The 23,199-nt window shown below is 45.1% G+C and overlaps 1 protein-coding gene across 1 annotated transcript in view; it reads left to right on the forward strand.

Moving 5' to 3' along the window:
- The first annotated feature begins 9,043 nt into the window (after positions 1-9,043).
- The window catches only part of LOC138752553 (mucin-6-like), a 28,275-nt gene continuing 14,119 nt past the window's right edge, over positions 9,044-23,199 (forward strand). Inside the window, exons 1-4 of the mRNA XM_069915369.1 lie at positions 9,044-9,182; positions 10,668-10,883; positions 12,853-13,033; positions 14,587-14,673. Coding sequence (XP_069771470.1) covers positions 9,044-9,182; positions 10,668-10,883; positions 12,853-13,033; positions 14,587-14,673 — 623 coding nt within the window. The remainder of the gene's footprint in view (positions 9,183-10,667; positions 10,884-12,852; positions 13,034-14,586; positions 14,674-23,199) is intronic.

Raw genomic sequence — 23,199 nt, forward strand, 5'->3', positions numbered from 1 at the left:
CAGGACGCTCTCGCTTGGGCTCCTGTAAAATGAACATTTTTGTTTGAATATTTGATTTTAAAATATGTGGTCAAATACAAAATTAACCAGTATGAATACACAAGTAGACAAATTTATACTGCACGATGGTTGTAGCCCGAACCCTCCAACCCCCACCCTCCCAAAAGAGCCCGGAACAATGTGTGTGAGAAGAGTAAAAGAAGATAGAGTGGGAGGAATAAGAAAGGTTGCTGGAATGCGCCGATCACTCCACGGATTTCAACTCTTTGGAGAAGGTTAACATGGGGAGAAAATCACCTGAAGATTTACACCTGAGATCTATAAATCAGGTCCCTGTATTTGCAGAAATACGTCATAATTAGTTCTCAGGTTGTAAGTAATTTTCTCCAGGGGGACACAGCTCTGCAGTTCTGCGTTGCAGTGAGCCCTACCTTGATGGGAGGCAGACTTTTTCCAAGACACTTACTGGCCATGGCCAATGCAATTCATCTTGATATTTAGATCATTTCAATTTGGGTCTTATCCCCATTGTACGTCACAGTAAAAATAATTCTGGGTTTTGTGGAACTGGAATTCCAATCATCCATTCTAAAAGAATTTCATAAATCCACCCAAGTCTATTCACTTGGAACATGATAAATCACATGTAAGAAAGTTCCCACCTCCTCACCACATCTAAAACATGGATCTGATCTAAGTTTGACTTTAACTTAGAGCCGTGGTTTTCAAGGAATATTGGAAACTTGGTTCGAAGAAAAAGGGAGGCATACATTAGATATAAGAAGCATGGAGTTAAGGGGATGTTTGAAAGATACATTGAATGTAAGAGGAATCTTAAGAGAGGAATTAGGAAAGCTAAAAGAAGGTATGAGGAAACTATGGCAAGCAGGGTGAAAACTAATCCAAAAGAGTTCTACAAATATGTTAATGGTAAAAGGAAAGCTAGAGACAAAATTGGTCCCTTAGAGAATCAGAGCGGAAAACTGTGTGTGGAGCCTAGAGAAATGGGGGAGATATTGAACAGTTTCTTTTCTTCGGTATTCACTAAGGAGAAGGATATTGGGAGATGTGAGATAAAAAAAAGCAAATTGGGTAAATATGGGGAATATAGAGATTACAAAAGATGTAGTTTTAGGGCTTTTGAAGAATATAAAGGTGGATAAGTCTCCGGGACCAGACGGGATCTTCCCCAGGACATTGAGAGAAGTGAAGGAGGAAATAGCAGAGGCTCTGGCAGTAATTTTCCAAATGTCATTAGATATGGGGATAGTGCCGGAGGATTGGCGCATTGCGCATGTGGTTCCGTTATTTAAAAAGGGTTCAAGGAGGAAACCTGGCAACTATCGGCCTGTAAGTTTGACGTCTGTGGTAGGTAAATTAATGGAGAAAATTCTTAGAGATAGTACTTATAAACATCTGGATAGACAGGGTCTGATCAGGAGCACTCAACATGGATTTGTGGAAGGAAGGTCATGTTTGACCAATCTGATGGAATTTTTTGAAGAGGTGACTAGGAATGTGGATGAGGGTAGCACGGTGGATGTTGTCTATATGGACTTCAGTAAGGCCTTCGATAAGGTACCACATGGAAGGTTAGTTAGGAAGGTGCAGTCTTTAGGTATAAATTTTGAGATAGTCAAATGGATTGAACATTGGCTGAAAGGGAGAGGCCAGAGAGTGGTAGTGGATAATTGTCTGTCAGGTTGGAGGCCGGTGACCAGTGGTGTGCCTCAAGGATCTGTATTGGGCAAATTGTTGTTCGTTATATACATTAATGATCTAGATGATGGGGTGGTAAATTGGATTAGTAAATATGCAGACGATACTAAGATAGGTGGAATAGTGGATAATGAAGAAGGTTTTCAAGGATTGCAGAGGGATTTGAGCTGCTTAGAAAAGTGGGCTGAAAAATGGCAAATGGAATTTAATGCTGATAAGTATGAGGTGCTTCATTTTGGTAAGAAGAATCAGAACAGGACATACGTGGTAAATGGGAGAGCATTGATGAATACAGAAGAGCAGAAAGATTTAGGAGTAACGGTACATCGTTCCCTGAAGGTAGAAACTCACGTGAATAGGGTGGTGAAGAAGGCTTTTAGTATGCTGGCCTTTATCAATCATTGCATGGAATATAGGAGTTGGGAGGTGATGTTGAGACTGTATAAGACGTTGGTGTGGCCTAATTTGGAGCTCTGTGTGCAGTTCTGGTCGCCTAATTATAGGAAGGATATAAACAGAGTGGAGAGAGTGCAGAGAAGGTTGACCAGAATGTTACCTGGGTTTAAGCATCTAGAGTATAGGGAGAGATTGGACAGATTAGGTCTTTATTCTTTGGAGCGTAGAAGGTTGAGAGGTGATTTGATAGAAGTATTTAAGATTATGAAAGGGATAGACAGAGTGGATGTGGATAGACTATTTCCGTTAAGAGGAGGAAAGATTAAAACAAGAGGACATGAGTTAAGAATTAAGGGGCAGAGGTTTAGAGGTAACATGAGGGGGAACTTCTTTACTCAGAGAGTGGTAGCCGTGTGGAATGATCTTCCGGGAGAAATAGTGGCGGCGGAGTCAATTGTATTATTTAAGAAAAGGTTGGACAGGTATATGGATGAGAAGAAGATGGAGGGTTATGGGCATTGTGCAGGGAGGTGGGACTAGAGAGGGGTGTTTGGTTCGGTGTGGACTAGAAGGGCCTAATGGCCTGTTTCCGTGCTGTAAATTGTTATGTTATGTTAACTCATTGTACTAACCAAATCCCCACATAGATTGTATTTGTCGAAATGTCCTTGCATAAATCAAACCAGTTTTGCTCATCAAGTCTGATTTAAGTCCAATTCCCATCTCTGTCTAGACTAGTGATTCCCAAAGTGGGAGCTGCTGCCCCCTTAGGGGGCGGTGGAAAGATCAAAGGGGGTGGTGATGAGAAAGGGGGTGGAGAATGTTTGTTTATTTATCGTTGGCGTGCTCTGGACAGGACACACACCGCATTCATGACTGTAAGGGCCAAGGCTCCGGGTTTGTAAGGATTTCATATTATCTTCAGGGTGTAAGGTATGTTTAAATTATGTATAAATACACTGACCCCCTGTCTTGGGTAAACTTATACCTCTCATTTTGTTCGTTTTAGATTGGTCACAGTGTTTGAGCTACCGAAAGAAAATAGACACACACACCGAGAGCAGTTCAGTTTATACAAATGTTTATTACAAATTCAAAAGTTGATTTCACACTACAATATGCAAGCCCTTCCCAACTATACTTATCAACGCTTGGACTGGTCCCAACTGCCGAAGCGAGGCAACGACTGCACACTTGTAGTTGGTTGTCAGGGCGCCGGTAGCAACTGCTCCACCTCCCCTGACCGGGACGTTGGCTGGACTCCAGAAGTTCTTCTTGCTGAGAGATGTTGCCACCTCTCGGAGAGTCTCAAACTTCAGCAGCGGGACCATGACTTATATTACCCAAAAACTGCTTACCCAAGCACCTATTCCCAGCACAGCAAGAAAGATAAGCAAGCAAGCTAACATGCTAGGCTTCTAACGAATAACATAATTTTCAGCTTATCACTTTGAATACAATGGTTATTTTGCATCAAGGCAAGGCCTCTGACAGTCTGTGACCAAAACAAGCAGGAAGATTAAATGTTCTTGGTACACAGATGTCCTTTCGTCAGATAACAGCATCTCTGGCCCCTTGGTGGAATTTAGCTTATGTCTGCTGATTCTAAAACACAAGCAGGTTCTCAGCCTTGCAGAACCCAGACCTGCAAGTTTAAAAAAACAGGTTAGAATCTTCCATTACACCACCCCCCCCATTTTTAGCTCTGACCGCATGCCCATTGAGCTCCCGACGGCTGAACCTCACCCCAAACGCCCGCCCATTGAGCTCCCAATGGCTGATCCTCACCCCAACCGCCCACCCATCGAGCTCCTGACGGCTGATCCTCGCCCCAACCCCCCCTGCCCATTGAGCTCCCAACAGCCCGATCATGGCTCCTCGCTCCGACCTCCCACCCATGGAGCTCCTGACAGCCCAAAAACAATATAGTTAGAGTTAAGATGTAAATTTCCCTTTCATACTGCTAAATAAATTGGTTTACGAGAAGTTTTATCTGTGAAATACATATGCTTATGTGTAGTGTTAGATTAGTTGTCATTTGAAATTGGTGGTTGACCTAATACCAAGAAAGAGGTGTGTGTCCGTTGTATGTGTGTGGGGAAGGGGGGGTGGGTGGCACTAGGAATGTGGACTCGGAGCCAATGGAATGGCAGCCCGAAAAATTTGGGAACCTCTGGTCTACACTTATGAACCCGTTCCTGTAGAAGGTGGATGTGATGGAGGCCGGTAGCCTTGCCCACTTCAGTCTTCTCAGGAAGGGCAGTCACTGCTGTGCCTTCCTGACAAGAGAGATGTCCAGAACATGCCCAATGAATAGGGACATGGGAAATAGACATGAAAGATGAGGAAGCCCCACTGCAATATACAAACGTGCTGGAGAAACTCAGCAGGTTGCGGACTATCCGTGGGAAGTTAAGGAAAACCAACATTTTGGGTGTAAAGCGCACAAGTCTGCAGACACCACGATTGAGGTAAAAACATGATGCTGGAGAAACTCAATGGGTCAAACTCATATTTGACATGGCAAAGATGAAGATACAGAACCAAGGTCACGAGGTCGAGACCTTCATCTTTTTGAACAAGCGTTTTGGGACTGGGCCCTTCGTTCGATGTAAGCATAGGCAGGCAGGCACCCAAAGAAAGAGGTGGGAGGATAGGGGAAGATAGGAGAGGATGGTTTGGTGTTCTGACTGGCATGGATGTTCTTAAATCGCTAAGGATTAACCCCTGGGTTCAATAGATTATAAGAAAGGCAGATGGCCGATTAACCTTCATTACAGGGAGATTTACAGAGGAGAATTCAATTGTATTACAGAGTCCAGAGGACCCCCAAATCCAGCAGCAATAGATATTCACCACAACACAGGGTTACTTCAACAAACGTAGTTTTAATTATAATTGAACAAGAAAACAGAATTAAACTTTAACTTATTACTATCAACTTCTAAACCTACTTACTACCTACTTAATCTCCCCTCTAATACTAAGCACAGATGTGTGTAATGTATATTCAAGATTAGAAAAGTTCTTTGGATCACAGTCCAATCTCACTGGTTTCAGGCAATTCTTGTTCTGTGCACAGAAGTTAGCATTAACAAAGTTCACCAGTCCTTGGTGCTTAACAGGCAAATGGTCACCACTCAGGAGGGTTCTTGCTGGTTTTCAGTGAGAGATTCCTTTTTATTCCAGGACATCCGCAACTGATTCCTTCTCAATCAGTCTTGCTGACGAAACTTGCCCCCTTCAGGGTTCTCCAGATGATCCTGTTTCTTTCAGGTCACCTTTCAGACAGACAGCCTTCTCCTTTGACCAGGCAGTCTTCCAAATATTTGCCAGCTTTGTCCTTCTGGAACTGATTTCTGTCTCCTCTCTCTCTGTTTCACACTCTCCTTCTCTAAGAGCAAAACTCTTCTGTCTGCCTGCAAAGATCACATGCTCTCCCAGGCAAGCTGTATGCTGCAACTTTGTTGCTCTTTTTGCAAAAAGCATTCTGTAAAAGTCCTGCAAATATTCTGTTTTAAAATGTTTGAGTGCCACCTGCTCTAATAATTCTTCCCAAACCACCTCTAAATACTCTGTCTCACTTGCAACAGAGGAGATCCGCAGATTGATCCCGGCAGTGGTGGGCGGGTATGGTTCACGAGAACGTTGACAGGATTTCAGAGTCTGAGTTCCAGGGAAAGGTTGTGCAGACTGGGGCTTTTTTCTCTGGAGCGTAGAAGATTGAGAGGGGACTTGATCGAGGTGTTTAAGATTTTAAAAGGGACAGACAGAGTAAACGTGGATAGGCTTTTTCAATTAAGAAAGGGGGAGATTCAAACTAGAGGACATGGTTTAAGATTGAAGGGGGAAAATTATAAGGGGAACATGAGGGGAAATTTCTTTACGCAGAGGGTGGTGGGGATGTGGAATGAGCTTCCGGCAGACGTGGTCGAGGCGGGATCATTGCTTACATATAAGGAAAGACTGGATCGTTACATGGATAGGAGGGGACTAGAGGGGTATGGACCGGGTACTGGTCAGTGGGACTAGGAGGGTGTGGGTTTGCTACGCCATGGACTAGTAGGGCCGAACTGGCCTGTTCTGTGCTGTAAGTGGTTATATGGTTATATATATGGTTACATGGGATGTAATAGCAGTATGCGCCTATTCTGAGATTAGGAGAATGAGGCTGCTAAACAAGATGGGAACCTCAATGTTACAGGAAATGTACCAGCGTGGATAGAAGGTTGGCTGACTGACAGAAGATGGCAATAAAGGGGGTCTTCTCTGGCTGGCTGGCAGACACCTGTGGGGTTCCTCATGGGTCAGCATCAGGACCACTACTTTACACACTGCAGGTAAATGATTTAGACGGCAGAGTTATGGTTTTGTGGCCAAGTTTGCGGATGATACGAAGAGAGCTGGAGAGAGAGGTAGCATTGAGCAAACAGGGAGCCTGTATAGGGGCTCGGACAGCTAGGGAAAGACCATCAGCACTGTTCTGCCCAGGGAATCTACCAACCAGTGAAATTAACATTAACGTTTCCAGTTTCAGGGAACCCACACCCTTGTATTCAAAATTTAAAGTTAAAATGTAGACCTTTATGGTAATAGGCCCTTCCGGCCCACGAGCCTGTGCAGCCCAAATACACCCGATTGACCAACAACCCCTGTATATTTTGAACAGTGGAGGAAACTGGAGCTCCTGGGGAAACTCCACATGGAGATTGTACAAACCCCTTACAGACAGGGTGAGATTCGAAACTGAGTCGCTGGCCCTGTAACAGTGTTGCACTAACCGCTATGCTAATCGTGCCCTTCTGTTTCATCTGTTACCCCAGATTCTTTCTCAAAACACCAGCCCCTGTTATTCCATTCCATTCCATTCCCCTCCCTGACTATCAACTTGCTGACTTCTATCCCCTTCCCCTTCCTGGCTCTATCTGGTTCCACTTGCAGCCTTATCAGTTTTGAACAGTCTCTTGCAGCTCCACTGATCACCATTCAGCTCTCTCTACCTCCACCCAACCCTCCCTCCACCTGGGTCCCTCAGTCCATCATGCCCTACTCTTCCGGTTCCTCCTTTCACCTGCCATCTCTCATCACCTCTTTACACTGACACTGTCTCCCTGCCCTCTGTCCTGACACAGGGTCCCAACCTGAACATCAACCATCCACTGGCCCAACAGGGGCCTGACCCATGTGTTCCTCCAGTGGTTTGGCATTGTTAGGTCTGCTCTAACTCATGTTTGTTCCCAATATTTCCAAACAAACAAGGACAAACCAAGAAAGAACATACACGGTGAATGGCACTGAGGAGTGCGGTAGAACAGAGGGATCTGGGAATACAGATACATAATTCCCTGAAAGTGGCAGTATACATGGACAGGGTTGTAAAGAGACCTTTTGTATATTGGCCTTCATATATCAACCTATTGAATACAGGTGTTGGGATGTTATGGTAAAGTTATACAAGACATTGGTGAGGCCAAATTTAGAGGATTGTGTGGAGTTTTGGTCACCAAACTACAGGAAAGATATCAGTAAGATAGAAAGAGGGCAGAGAAGATTTACTAGGATGTTGCCCAGATTTCAGGAACTGAGTTACAGGGAAAGGTTAAACAGGTTAGGACTTTATTCCCTGGAGCATAGAAGAATGAGGGGAGATTTGATGGAGGTATTTAAAATTATGAGGGGGACAGCTGATGTAGGTCAGCTTTTTCCACTGAGAGTAGGTACAATACAAACCAGAGGACGTGGGTCAAGGGTGAAAAGGGAAAAGTTTAGTGGAGCATGATGAGAAACCTCTTCACACAGAGAGTGGTGGGAGTGTGGAACTGAGCGGAGGCGGTGAATGCGGACTCAATTTTAACATTTAAGAAGAATTTGGGCAGGTACATGGATGGAAGAGGTATGGAGGGCGATAGACTGGGTGTAGGTCAATGGAGCGGCAGAAGAAAATGATTCAGCACAGACTAGAAGGGCCGAAGGGCCTGTTTCTATGCTGTAATGTTCTTATGGGTTCTAAATACTTCAATGCATAATAATTTATGTTTCCAAAGAAGGTTTGGTTGGTCAGTAGCCATGATGAGGCAGTCAATTCGATTAGAAATTGCCTTATTTTCACCTCAAGTAACGTAAATAATTTTTGTTGTTTTATGTAGTAGGTAGGCGAGAAGTATAGAAGAAAACTGAACAATGGCTTCACAGGGAAGGGGGCCCATAAACTTTGACTAGAATCCTAAGCAGGCCATAGCCAATAAAAGGTTGAGAATGGCTGCTTTAGAGTATCTGTTTTCCAAGTTCATCTATAAGGCTGAAGCTGCCAAGAACTTCCTGCTACCAATGAAACCTGATAGGATAATCAATTTGGTTTAAGTTCGTTTGACCTACAGTACAGTTGGGCTCAAGTTCAATCCAGGGAATGTTGATATAAACTCTACTCATGGGCCCTGAGGGAGGCTAGTACTTAATTGCATGGACCCAAGGAGATGTATTTAAAAGGTCCTTACCACGGGTCTGGTGACAGAGAATTGGAGAGTAACTCACCTTGTTCCGTTGTTTAAAAATGGCTCCAAAAGTAACTTATGAATTTATAGGCCAGTGAGCCTGATGTCAGTAGTAGGTAGATTGTTGGAAGGTTTTTGGATAGTCAGGGACTGTTTAAGGACTGTCAGCATGGCTTTGTGCATGGTACGTCATGTTTAACCAATCTTGTAGATTCTTTCCAGGAGGTTACCAGGAAATTAGATGAAGAAAAGGCTGTGAATGTTGTCTACATGGGCTTTAGTAAGGCCTTTGACAAGGTCCCACACGGGAGGTTAGTCAGAAAGATTGAGACACTAGGTATTCATGGTTAAATAGTGAACTGGATTCAACAAGGGCTGGATGGGAGAAGCCAGAGAGTAGGAGATGTGACCCTGTCCCTGATGCGACCCTGTCCCGGATGCACCCCAGTATCAGACGCAATCCAGTCTCGAACGCGGCCCTGTTCCAGATGCAACCCTGTACCAGATGTGACCCTGTCCTAGGTGTGACTCTGTCCCAGATGCGACCCTGTCCCAGATGGGAACCATTTCCCAGAGGTGACTGTTTCCCGGATGTGACCCTGTCCCAGATGGGACTGTCTTCATGAGGTACTGAATGAGGAAAATCTGGGGTAACAGATGATGCTTCTCAGACTAGAGGCCTGTGACTAGTGGTACCTCAGGGATCGGTGCTGGGACCATTACTTGTCATCTATATCAATGATCTGGATGATAATGTGGGAAATTGGATCAGCAAGTTTGCAGATGACACTAAGATTAGAGGTGTGGTGGACAGTGAAGAAGGTTTTCAAAGTTTGCAGAGGGATCTGGACCAGCTGGAAAAATGGGCTGGAAAATGGCAGATGGAATTTAATGCAGACAAGTGTGGGATGCTGCGTTTTGGGAATACAAACCAAAAAAGGACGTACATGGTAAATGGTCGGAAAAAGCAAAGTGCAATAATTAGATTTTAATATTTAGACATACTGCATGGTAACAGGCCTTTCTGGCACACAAGGCCATGCCGCCCAAATACCCTAATTAATTAACAAACTGTGTATGCTTTGAAGGGTGTTTGGAAACCGGAGCACCCAGAGGAAATCTACACAGACACTGGGAGAACGTACAAACTCCTTACGGGATGTGACCCTGTCCCAGATGTGGCCCTGTCCCGGATGTGGCCCTGTCCCAGATGTGGGACAGATTTGAACCTGGGTCAAGGCCACTGTAATAGAACAGAGGGATCTGGGAATACAGATACATAATTCCCTGAAAGTGGCATCACAGGTGGACAGGGTTGGAAAGAGAGCTTTTGGCATTTTGGCCTTTATAGATCAAAGTATTGAGTCCAGGAGCTGGGATTTATGGTAAAGTTGTATAAGACATTGGTGAGGTCAGATGTGTGCAGGTTTGGTCATCGAAGATTGAAAGAGTGCAGAGGGGATTTACTAGAAACTTTCTGGAGTGTCAGAGAATGAGTGGTGTTTTTTTTTTAAATATACATTTTAAATTAAATTTAGACATACAGCATGGTAACAGGCCATTTTTACCCAAGAATCTGTGCTGCCCAATTACATTCCAATTAACGACAAATGGTGGGAGGAAATTGGAGCCCATGGGGAAAACCCACACAGACACAGGGAAAATGTACAAACTCCATACAAACAGTGTGGGATTCGAACCCTGGTCCCGATTGCTGGAGCTGTAAAGGCATTGTCCTGACCGCTTCGCTAACCATGCTGCCCTTAATAGAGATCCACAAAATTATGAGGTGTTCAGATGTGAAATATAACCAGACTTTTTGCACTGAGGTTGGGTGAGGACATAGGTTCAGGGTGATGGGTGAAAGGTTTAAGGGGAACGTTTGGGCGAACTTTTAATGAAGAGAGCGGTGAGGGTGATGGATGTGGGTTGAATTTCAACATTGAAGGGACAACACGGTTGGTGTAGCGGTTTTTAAATTTCTGCTCCAGTGTCTTCTAGTGTAGTGGTCCAATGATCCAGCCATGATCACTGAACTGCCCTTGTGTGTTGTTCCTCCAGAGGCCTATGCAGAAGAGAAGTGCAACATCATCAAAAGTCACGTGTTTAAAAGTTGTCATTTCATCAGCCCTGAACAATTCTATGACCAGTGCCGACAGGAGGTTTGCAGCTGTTCAGACCTGAAATCGTGCCTGTGTTCAGCTCTCGCTAACTATGCCCACATTTGCCTTCTCTATGGTGTTTACATTGACTTCCGAACCACGGTTCACGAGTGCTGTAAGTACCTTCGCTGTCAGGACATAATGTTGTTCATGATGCTTAGGACTCTAGAACTGTAGGGGTTACTGAATCCTGTACCAGAACAAACAATGTTAAGCTGAGCAAATCACGTTGTGTCCTTAGTTTATTAGGGCCAGCGTTAACTAATCCAATCCTGTGTCGGCCATGGTTTACACCTTGCACCTGACCTTGAAGTTCTTCTCAATTGGCTGGGCTTGTGCAGGCTTATCTGGGCACCCAAGCATGGTATCTGCTGGCTCACGAGTGATGACATGTTTATGTTTACCAGATGTGGCCCTGTCCCAGATGTGGCCCTGTCCCAGATGTGGCCCTGTCCCAGATGTGGCCCTGTCCCAGATGTGGCCCTGTCCTAGGTGTGACTCTGTCCCAGATGCGACCCTGTCCCAGATGGGACCGTTTCCCAGAGGTGACTGTTTCCCAGATGTGGCCCTGTCCCAGATGGGACCGTTTCCCAGAGGTGACTGTTTCCCAGATGTGGCCCTGTCCCAGATGTGGCCCTGTCCCAGATGTGGCCCTGTCCCTGATGCACCCCAGTATCAGACGCGATCCAGTCTCGAATGCGGCCCTGTCCCAGATGCAACCCTGTACAAGATGTGACCCTGTCCTAGGTGTGACTCTGTCCCAGATGCGACCCTGTCCCAGATGGGACCGTTTCCCAGAGGTGACTGTTTCCCGGATGTGACCCTGTCCCAGATGGGACTGTCTTCATGAGGTACTGAATGAGGACAATCTTTTTTTTGTACTGTACAACTATGATTTAGAACTGCCCTGTTGACTGAATAATAAAAGATCAGATCAGTGTCATCTTTAAGATAACTATATTGCAGGGAAACTCCAGATGGTTTTCCACATAAATAAATGGGACAGGAAGGGATGCCAGTAAATTGCCCATTGTTTCACCCTCACGATATGGCGTGCCCATGAAGAATGCCCCCGTGCATTCAGAGGGAGGGTCCAATAAATTATCATCTCTCCACATTGAAGGAGATTATATCACAAAGGGAAAACTGTCTGTCCTGGTAAATATTGCCTGACTAACATTGTTGGTTCAATATGTGTGAACTAGACCTAGAAGAATGCAGATGGAGGTGTAAGCTTGCTGTGGGTTACAGCAAGATACAGTCAGGATGCAGAGTTGGGCAGAGAAGGGGCAGATGGAGTTCAATGTGGATAAGTGTGAGGTGATGTATTTTGGAAGGTTGTTATTGAACGTAGAGTGCAAGGTTGGCTCAGAGTGCAGACCCCATTACAGACCTCCAAGAACAGAGGAACTTTGAGGAACAAAACCATAGATTGTCAAGGTTACCACACAGGATTGATAGGGTAGCTCAGATGACTAACGGCTTGCTGGCCTTCATTAGTCAGGATTGATTTCAAGAGCAGCTCTATAAAATTCTGGTTAGGCCACGCTTGGAGTATTGTGTTCAATTCTGGTCATTACAGGAAGGATGTGGAAGTTGTGGAGAGGGGGCAGAGGAGATTCATAAGGAAGTTGTCTGGATTGGGAAATGTGTCTTATGAGGCAAGGTTTGCAGAGCTGGGACTTTTCTCTTTGGACCAAAGAAGAGTGAGAAGACTTAATAGAGGTCTACAAGATTATGAGGGGAACCTTTTTCCTGGAGTAGGAATAGCAAACACCAGAGGATGGGTGTACATAGTGGAGGGAAAAAAGTTGGGGGAAGATGTCAGGGGTATTTTTTTTTACAGAGTGTAGTGAGCAATTGGAATGTCAGGGATGATAGTGGAGGCTGGACTTATAGGGATTCTTGGCCAGGCACATGGATGCAAGAAAAATAGAGGATTATGAGTGGGAGGGAGGGAAGGGTTCGATTGTTGAGTAGGTTTATATAGGTCGCAACAACATTGTGGGCCAAAGGGGCTGTACTATTCTATGGAATGATCAATCTCTTTATTAGTTCTAATGTTTTTTAAATCTGTCACACAGCTCTGAATTGCACTGGGGACATGATATACGCTGTGGCCAACTACACCTGTGCAGGGAGTTGTTACCACCTGATGACGAGAAGAAGCTGTCACTTTCTCCCATCATCGAGCTACATCGAAGGATGCCGGTGTCCTGAGAACATGTTCTACAACCCACTCTCTCACACGTGTTCTGCCACTATGTGAGCAAAATGTATTTATAAAACTTTGGGTATTAAAAATTATGAGGGGGACAGACAGAGTAAATGTAGGTTGGCTTTTTCCACTGAGGGTGGGTGAGATACAAACTAGAGGACATGGGTTAAGGTTGAAAAGGGGAACGTTTTGGTGGGAACGTGAGGGGGAACCTCTTCACAGAGAGAGTTGTGCACTGGTTGCCCATTCTCTCAAAGATTTGCAGGAGATCACCAGTCACTTTGCCAGGGCTGCCAAGAGCCGCAGATTGACAATCAGCCTGAAAAAGATGGAAGTTTTGTACCAACCGGCTCCTGGGTCAAGTTACGAAGAACCAACTGTCCTCATTGATGACACTCGTCTCAATGCAGCCAACAGGTTTTGCTCCCTGGGTAGCACAATAACCTTCTCACCTTCTGTAGATGTAGAGATTGGGTCAAGAATCAGAAAGGCCTGCTTTGCCTTTGATCAGCGGAAAGATCGGATTGAGTCACAGGACGTCAGGTTGGCCACCAAGTGCAAGGTGGACAGGGCCGTTGTCATATCAGCCTTGCTCTATGGATGTGAGACGTGGTGCCCATGTCAGAGTCACTTGCGTCAGCTTGACCAACTGCAGCAGCGTCACCAACGTTCTCTGATGAAGATCACCTGGTGAGACAAGGTCTCCAATATCAAGGTCCTTTCTTGAGCCCGAATGCCAGCAGTTTCAACCTTGGTGATGTTGGCCCAACTGCGCTGGGCAGGACATGTTGTCAGGATGCCTGATGGAAGACTGCCCAAGGACATCTTGTATGGCCAACAGTCCAGTGGGACCCGAAAACGAGGAGGCCAGTGACTACAGTACAAGGAGTCTCACGAAAGCCGACACCATCTCATCAACACGGGAGGATTTGGGTCAAGGTCGTTTGCAGTGGGTGGGTCGCCATCAGAAAAGGTGTGGCCGCTGTTGGGAACAAGCCCAAAGAGGCAACAGAGGACAGGCCCAGGAAGCATCACAATGGAGCTTCTGCCCCCTGCTGCCCCTCCAGGCTCATCTGCCCAGTATGTGGCTAAGCAGGGCCCGACAAGGATTGGCCTGTCCAGCCCCTCCAGGGCGCACATATCCAACCCCACAAACTAACTGAAAGGAACCATCATCGTCCTACGGGATGGACAGCCAGAAAAGAAGAAGGTGGGAGTGTGGAACGAGCTGCCAGCTGAGGTGGTGAATATGGGCTCAGTTTTTAACTTTTAAGAAGAATTGGGACAGGTACAGGGTATGGACTTGTGGCAGATCAGTGGGACTAGATAAAAAAATAAATGATTCAGCACAGACTAGAAGGGCCAAAGGGTCCTGTTTCTGTGATCTAATGTTCTATGATCCTAAATCACCGGTCATCCTTATTCCCTCTGCTCACCTTGCCTCGGAAGATGCGTTCTCCAAAACAAAGCAGCACCGTGAGGGTTTAAGGGGTATGAGAGGCAGAGGTTTGAAAAGGTCATTTGCCCAGTCAGGTTTTCTGACTTCCACATCTCATTCATGGCCCGGATTTTAACCTTTGATCTTGTTTTCTTTTGGAAGAATGGGGTGTCCATGCTACTTGAATGGGTTGGCATATAACCCAGGTGACAGGATACCTTCTCCAGCGCCAATGAAATACCAAGACTGGTGAGTAAACATGATCATACAACGTTTCAGGCTTGAGCCCCTTCATCAAAGTACGAGCAAAGCCGGGCATCGGAACAAAAAGGTGGGTTGGGTTGGGTGGGGGTGGGGGAGGACTACAGTCCCAGAGGCAGGAGGTTCAAGGGATGGAGGATGTAGGGACTGGACGTTATACAATATACACACAATTAAAAGAACACACTCACTCTTTCTTCAGCACAAAAATGGGTTTGATCTTCTTCATTCTTATCCAAAACACCACCTTCTTCCAATAAAATACCTCTCACCAAAGCCCCCCCCCCCAGCCCTCTTCATTGCCTCTCTGCCACGCAAGTGACTGCAATGCTCCTAATCCCTTCCTCCAATGACACTCTACATGCACGCGATCCATCGCTCCGTCCGAGCTTTCCCGTTCTGACCCACACAGGCATGTTACTTCTCTCACGCGTTGCCCCAGATACGTCACCAGCAGCGACTGGCTCTACTCCCAACCTATGACTGCGACGAGAGAACACCAGCAAATAGGGGCAAGGGGGGGTGGTTCTGTGGAAGGGAGAGGGAAGGGGGTGGAGAGCTGGAGGAAAGGAGAGGGAGGGACGGGGAAGAGAGGGAGAACAGGGAGTAGGCTAGCAGAAACCAGAGAAGTCAATGTTAATGGTAATAATAAAAGCACATGGTTTGACCTGCTGAGTTTCTCCTTGTGTTACATACCAGACCAACAGCAATAGAAATTCACCAAGACAATGGTATCTTCAAAGAATCATTTTTATTATAAATACCTATTAAAATAGCATAATCCTTCTTACTTAACCCCACTATGCACTGTGACAGATTATGTTATATTTTGTATTATGTATAGATATGTTTTTGGAAGATAGATTGAGGGGTTTTAGTGTAGGTCACAAACAGAGACAAACAATTCAAAACAGATCTCATTTTAAAATGCAAGAGTTATGCATAAGGTGGTACCTACACGTCTGCAAAGACAATATAGACTCCTGTACTGGAGATTTTCACAACCAGGTGCAAACGGAAGGGCCCATCTCAGGAAACTGATAAGATCTCTCATGAATTGATTTTGGGGGTTAGCAAGCTTTTTTGGTGGCATGTGCTGTTTTAGTAATCATGTGGTTTTACAAGCAGAGAGAGAGACAGACAGACAGACAGAGACTGCTGGTTTTTTGCAGTGGCTTTTGGAAGCTTCATTTTGAAGACAGGTTGTGAGTTCTGAGTTCAGCCTGTTCAAAGTCCTTGTGGCCCATACAAGAGGAGATGGCTTCCTGTATAATGTTTCACCATTCTCTGTGATGACCTGAAAAAAAGAGGTCATCATCTGGAAAACCCTGATGGGGCAAGTTTCTTCGGCAAGACTCTGATCGGAAGGAATCAGTTTGTGTGTGTCCAATGAGCAACAAATCTCTCTCTGAAAACTGACAAGAACCTTCCTGAGCAGTAACCATTTACCTTTCAAGTACCAAAGCCTGGTGAACTTTGTAAATGTTAAATTCTGTGCACAATATAAGAATTGCCTGATACTGGTGAACTTGGAGGAGTGAGAAGTGAGATTGGACTGTGACTCAAAGAACTTTTCTGAACTTAAACACACATTACATACACGTGCACTTATTATTAGAAGGGGGTTAAGTTAGGTTAATATAAGTTAATAGTAGTAAGTTAAAGTTTGATCCTGTTTTTATGTTTAGAATTAAAAGTAACTTTTGTTTAAGTATCCATTTGTCTTTGTGAATTTATATTGCTGCTGGGCTTTGCAATCCTCTGGGCCTGTAACAGCGCAAATGTGTGTGTGTGTGTGTGTGTGTGTGTGTGTGTGTGTGTGTGTGTGTGTGTGTGTGTGTGTGTGTGTGTGTGTGTGTGTGTGTGTGTGTGTGTGTGTGTGGTGTGTGTGTGTGTGTGTGTGTGGGTCTCAAAACTGTTACAGTTTAGGCACAATGGTAAAAAGAATCAATTTTTAAAGTTCAGTCAGTTTTGTGTTGAAACACAGATTTTTAAAATTGTTGCTCAGTCATATTTATGGAGTAGGTTTGAGGCATTAGACTTCTCAAAACTCACAAAATTCTTGTAGAGTTGTTTTCAGAGAATATTTTCTTCATGCAAATGATCTTGCATGTACTTGTGATGTCTGAATGATGATCTCACAAACCCAGGCAAGGGTTACACGAAGTGACCACGTAAAAATGGATACGGTAAAACAGTCCTTTTTTCAAAGAGACAGCTGAAGTCGCTCTTCCTTATCACTAATTTTGTGTATCTCCCATGGTAAGAGAATACAACAAGAACAGTAGCTCTCTAACCAGAAGCTACTGCATTTCTGACCTTAGTTGTTTCTTGGTGCAAATGCTTTTAATCACATTTCTTGACCTCAATGCAGATTTTGATTGAAGCTCATCTTTTCCAAAAGCATTTACGAGCCATTGCTTCCGATCTGTCTACATGGGTCATTGAAGCAAAAGCCTGTTTGTTTGAACAGATTATACAGGTGTTTCTCTGAGTAAATGGCATTGTCTTCCACATTTCAATGAAGCTTTACACAGCTTTGACCAACAATGGTTTAACAGACTTTTCAACATTCAAAATGGTTTCTGCGTGTAAGGGTTTGTGGTGTCTGTGTGTCCCTGTCCACCAACAAAGCCTTTTCTAAGAAATATATATATATAAAACTTTCCTAAATATTAATAATAACACAATTCCATCACATTGTGTTTTTACTTCAGTCACGGTGTCTGCAGACTTTTGTGTTTTACTCCAGAGTATTTCTTTGGCTTGGCTTCGCGGACGAAGATTTATGGAGGGGGTAAAAAGTCCACGTCAGCTGCAGGCTCGTTTGTGGCTGACAAGTCCGATGCGGGACAGGCAGACACGATTGCAGCGGTTGCAAGGGAAAATTGGTTGGTTGGGGTTGGTTGTTGGGTTTTTCCTCCTTTGCCTTTTGTCAGTGAGGTGGGCTCTGCGGTCTTCTTCAAAGGAGGTTGCTGCCCGCCAAACTGTGAGGCGCCAAGATGCACGGTTTGAGGCATTATCAGCCCACTGGCAGTGGTCAATGTGGCAGGCACCAAGAGATTTCTTTAGGCAGTCCTTGTACCTTTTCTTTGGTGCACCTCTGTCACGGTAGCCAGTGGAGAGCTCGCCATATAACACGATCTTGGGAAGGCGATGGTCCTCCATTCTGGAGACGTGACCCATCCAGCGCAGCTGGATCTTCAGCAGCGTGGACTCGATGCTGTCGACCTCTGCCATCTCGAGTACTTCGACGTTAGGGGTGTAAGCGCTCCAATGGATGTTGAGGATGGAGCGGAGACAACGCTGGTGGAAGCGTTCTAGGAGCCGTAGGTGGTGCCGGTAGAGGACCCATGATTCGGAGCCGAACAGGAGTGTGGGTATGACAACGGCTCTGTATACGCTTATCTTTGTGAGGTTTTTCAGTTGGTTGTTTTTCCAGACTCTTTTGTGTAGTCTTCCAAAGGCGATGACTGAACACTTACCATAATGAAACACATGATGCCACTCCTCAGAAGATGGGAAAGTTCGAGAATTAATATTTTCTGCTAAGAAAGACATCCATTTTGCCCTGGAACTTCAAAACTTACAATTATATTGGAAACTTCAAGTTCAGTTTATTTATCATTTGATTGTACAAGTACAACCTGACAAAACAGCATTCTCCAGTCCTCAGTGCAAAACACACAGATGCACAACCAGACATAACACACAGACAGACAAATAATACACATGCAAGACAAATATACATATATTCAAATAAAAAATATTGTTTAATAAATAGAACCTTGGATGGTGAGTGTGACCAGTTCCTTTGGTCATTCTGCACTCTCACTGCACGTGGGAAGAAGATGTTCCTCAGCCTGGTGGCGCTGGCTCTGATCCTCCTGGATCTCTTCCCCGACGGGAGCAGCTGAAAGATGCCGTGTGCGGGGGTGGAAGGATTCCTAAATTATTTTGTGCACCCTCTTCAGACAGTGATCAAGATAGATCATGTTGTTGGGAGGGGAGGGAGTCTCCAGTAATCCTCTTATGGTCCATTCCTCTGCAGAGACTGTACCGCACTGTGATGTAGCCAGCCAGGATGTTCTCGATAGAGGTCCTGAAGAAGGTTAACATGATGGTGGCCGGTAGCCTGGCCCAATTCAGTCTTCTCAGGATGTGCAGTCATTTTTGCACCTTCCTGACAAGTGAGGAGATATTGAGGTGCCCACTATAGGTCACTTATTAAGTCGACTCTGTGATGTTTTGTTTATTGTAATCAAGAAACTTGGGTTCTTTTAAAACAACTACATTTTATTAACTATAGAACTGATGACTGTGTGGAGGTATCCATCTTGAATCTCTGAGCTGCAACAAACTAATCTCTGACTCCGTCAATACTACATCCCCTTTCCTTGGGATGTTTAATCCAGCAACAAGACACACTAATACATAATTAATTTCAATTTAAAGTTCAACACAGACGTAAACACAAACATTAGCAGCACATACTTTTTAAATGTGCATTTCTTTTCTTTGGAGATTCAGTCCATCGGGTGCTTTGCTAACATGTGGATCTTCTGAACACAGGTGCTTGCGTCGGCTCGGCTGCTCCACGACTATCCAGCTGGTGTTTCCTCTGTTGCTGTGCGGGCTGGATCTTCTGCATTTGTCTGTTCCTGGAGCGTCGCTTGCATTTCAGGCTCTTGCCGCAGTGATTGAGGATTGCTAATTCTGCTCTGTCTGAGTAGAAACCCATTGACAACACTTTGCACAGCTCTGATGCTGTAGTGTGGCTGACATTCACCTCTAGGCCATCCTACATTCATATTCTTGATGACCTTCTGTAGAATTGTGTCCTTTTCTGTTTCAGCTGTGATCTGCTTGGATTTCATGTCAGATACGGGAAGCGATTCAGTGATCAGGTTCACCTCTGTCTCTGTGGAACTCTCATTGCGTGCTTCACTCTGTGTCATTGCCCTGGATAACATATCAGCTAACTCAATAGGTTTCCCTGGTGTGTACACCCTCTTGACTAGGCTTAAATTTTCACATGCTTAGTCACCCAGCAGTGATTCATGTCCATCTGGGACTACTGTGAACCTGAGATGGTGCTCTTTAACTTACACCTTGAGTTTATGAGTACCTTTTGTGTCGATACTCTGTTCATTATCAGCTTTAAGCTGAACAGGATTTGCATGGATGTATGGCTTTATCTTCATTGCCCTGATGTCGCACTCACAGATCAAAATGACCTTTGCCCCTGTGTCCAGCTTGAAAGGAATATTTGTTCCATTTGTATGTAATGACACCGTCCCCTTATCCGGCTCAACTCTGTTCATACTTGGCTGTTCAGTGTCTATTGGTTTACAATCTTCCTGCACTACTATTGCCCATGGAAAATGTCTCACTGAGAGCAGTATCTTCTATAATGTATACAGTGTCCACTTATTACAGACATTTCCATAGGCGGGGAATTGTTTTGGTGCATGTTGAGGGCCACATCGTTTACAATTGAATATCTCTCCTTTTTGTTGTTTCCTATAATCTCGTTTCTTGTTTGTGTGGGTGGACACGCACTGTGGTTCTGACTATGCCTTCGTTTTCACCAGTTTTTACACTATCACCGAACTTTTGGTGAGCTGCAGAGCTTAGTTCACTGGCATGACACATCTTCACAGCTCCAGCTAAGGTAAGCTCCATCTCTCACAGCATCCTCTCTCTCACTTTCTTATCAATAATCCAGAACACAATTTGCCATGATTCAAAATTTCATGTTCTTGCTTTTAATTTCAAGTCCATTAAAAAAGTATCAAAGCTCTCTCCCTGCAGCTGTATGTGTGAGTGAAACACGTACCTCTTGAATGTTTCATTTTTCTTGGGCAAACAGTGTTCATCAAACATCTCCATAACCTTGTCGAACTTGCCCTGGTCTTTGGCCTCTGCAAAAAATAAATATATCGTGCTTGAGGTCCTGCCATGGTAAGTAGCAGTGCAATCTTCCATGCATCAGGTTTGCTATCAAATCCAATGGCTTGCAGGTATAGCATGAATCTTTGTGAGAACAACCTCCACTCGTGGTCAACATTTCCAGTCCAATTGACAGCGTCAGGAATCTTCACACTTTCCACATTTTCTGCTAATATCAACTGATCCTCACTGCTGGTACTATGTGATGTTTCTTTTATTGTAATAGTGAAATGGATTCTTTTAAAACCACTATACTTTATTAGCTAAAAAAACTCATGAGCTTGTGGAGGCATCCACCTTGAATCCCCCGAGCTGTCACAAACTAGTCTCTGATTTTCTCTAGTGGTCAGGAGTGTCACTCTATCACTGCAGATTCCATGGAACCTGTGCTCTCCAGTCTCTCTTCTACAATGTTGTTGATGTGTAGTGGAGGGTGGTCGTTCCTTGTCCTCCTGAAGTCCATGATCATCTCTCTCATCTTGTCCAAGGTGAGACTCAGGTTGTTACCTTTGCATCACATCATGAGATTTTCCACCTCTTCTCTGTAGTGTGACTCATCGTTGATGCTGATGAGGCCAAAGACTGTTGTGTCATCTGCAAACTCTATGACACTGTTGGAGCTGGATCTGGTGATGTAGGCATGAGTCAGTAGCATGAACAGGAGTGGGCTGAGTGCACAGCCCTGATCTGTGCCAGTGCTTGATGTTCTGCTACCAACCCAGACAGACTGTGGTCTTTCCGTGAGGAAGTCCAGGATCCAGTTACAGAGGAGTGTTGGGTCCCAGCAAGGACAACTTCTCCACCAGCCTTTGGAGATTGATTATATTAAATTCTGAGCTGAAGTTGATGAACTACAGCCTGGTCCATAAGGTGTCCTTCTCCAGGTGAGCCAGGTCAGTGAAGGGACAAGGTTATAGCATCATCTGTGGAACAGTTTCTTCTATAGGTGAATTGAAATGGGTCAAGTGTCTCCATGAGGAGGACGCTCAAACCGTGAATATTTAAGCAAATGTGATCTGAAAGTTGTGCTTCTATTTGTTTTTGATAATTTAACATTTAAGAAGCGTGTTCGATTTGTGAATAATCTTTTAAATAATTAGTTGGGGCACTTTGCAGCAGCTTTTATGGTTCTGGCTACAGAGCAACACTTTATAGTTTTGGAATCTGATATTTCTATGGCTTGGGTTGAGAAAGGAGGTTGTTAAACACGAAAATCTGCAGAAGCTCTGCATGTAGTTTACACAAAATTGCCGGAGAAACTCAGCAGGTCACGCAACATTCTTTATGTAGCAAAGATCAATATATCGAAATAACCAATGTTTTGGAGCTGAGACCTTCATCAAGGTAGGAGCAATCAGCAGGCAGCCCACCTGAACGAAATGGTGGGTGGAGGGGCAGGTGTAGGAGCACAGGCCCACAGGAAGATGGTAGTAGGTGGGTAAGGGTGGGAGGGCACTGGAGAAAAAAAGCAGAGGTGATATGGGGAGGGGATAGCTCTCTGAGTGGAGGGGGAAGGAGATGGAGAGCTGGAGGGAAGGAGTCAGAGGGATGGGGAGGAGGGGGAGTGGTCTAACGGAAATCGGAGAGATCAGCCTTGATGCCATCTGGTTGGAGAGTGCCTGGGTGGAATATCAGGTGATGCTCTTCCAGTTTACGGGTGGTCTTGGTTTGGCAGTGAACAAGCCGATGGACAGACATGTCGGGGCAGGAGTGGGGAATAGAACTGAAAATGGTTGACCACCCCGTCGCTGTGGACAGAGCAAAGGTGCTCCATGAAACCATCTCCCAGTCTGTGCCCAAACTCTCCATTGGGGAGAAAGCTACAAAAAGGAGGCTGTTTGCTCTTTGTAAATGCGTTTCAAAATCTCCAGCCTGGGAGGGAATGGACATGTGGACAGTCCTTGCATACCCAGAGGACAGATGGAAGGTGCCGGCAAATATTCCAGGATATTGGGTGAAACACAAAAGTCTGCAGACACTGTGATTGTAGTAAAATAGGCACCGAAATGCTGAAGGAACTCGGCCAGTCTTTTCAGCATCCGTAGGAGACAAAGATATGTCACCAACGTTTCGGGCCTGAGCCCTTCTTTAAGAAAGAAGCAGGATGAGCCAGAAGCAGGACATCTCAGTGCTGGCCGGGAGAGGTGTCCAGACCAACAAATGGTGTTAATTGGATATGATAAGGGGAGAGGTGAGAATGTATCATGTCTGGGCTAAAGGAGACAGGGAAAAAATATACCGAGTTGGGGGAAGGCGACAGAAAGGGAAAGTGATGGGGTGGGGGGGGTGGGGTTTAAATAAAGCCAGAGGTCGATGTTAATGCCATTCCATTGGAGTGCGCCCAGTCGGAAGATGAGGTGTTGGTCCTCCAGTCTGAGGATGATCTCAGGTCTGGCCGTGCATGAGACTATGGACAGACATGTCAGCAAGGGAATGGGATGAGGAATTGAAATGGGCGGCCACTGGGAGATCCACGCTACTGCAGTTGTCAGAGCCGAGGTGCTCAACAAAGCCATCTCCCAGTCTGCGTCCAGTCTCTCTGATGTAGAGGAGGCCACAGCA

Source organism: Narcine bancroftii, chromosome 1 (assembly GCF_036971445.1).
Source record: "Narcine bancroftii isolate sNarBan1 chromosome 1, sNarBan1.hap1, whole genome shotgun sequence".
Taxonomy (NCBI): domain Eukaryota; kingdom Metazoa; phylum Chordata; class Chondrichthyes; order Torpediniformes; family Narcinidae; genus Narcine; species Narcine bancroftii.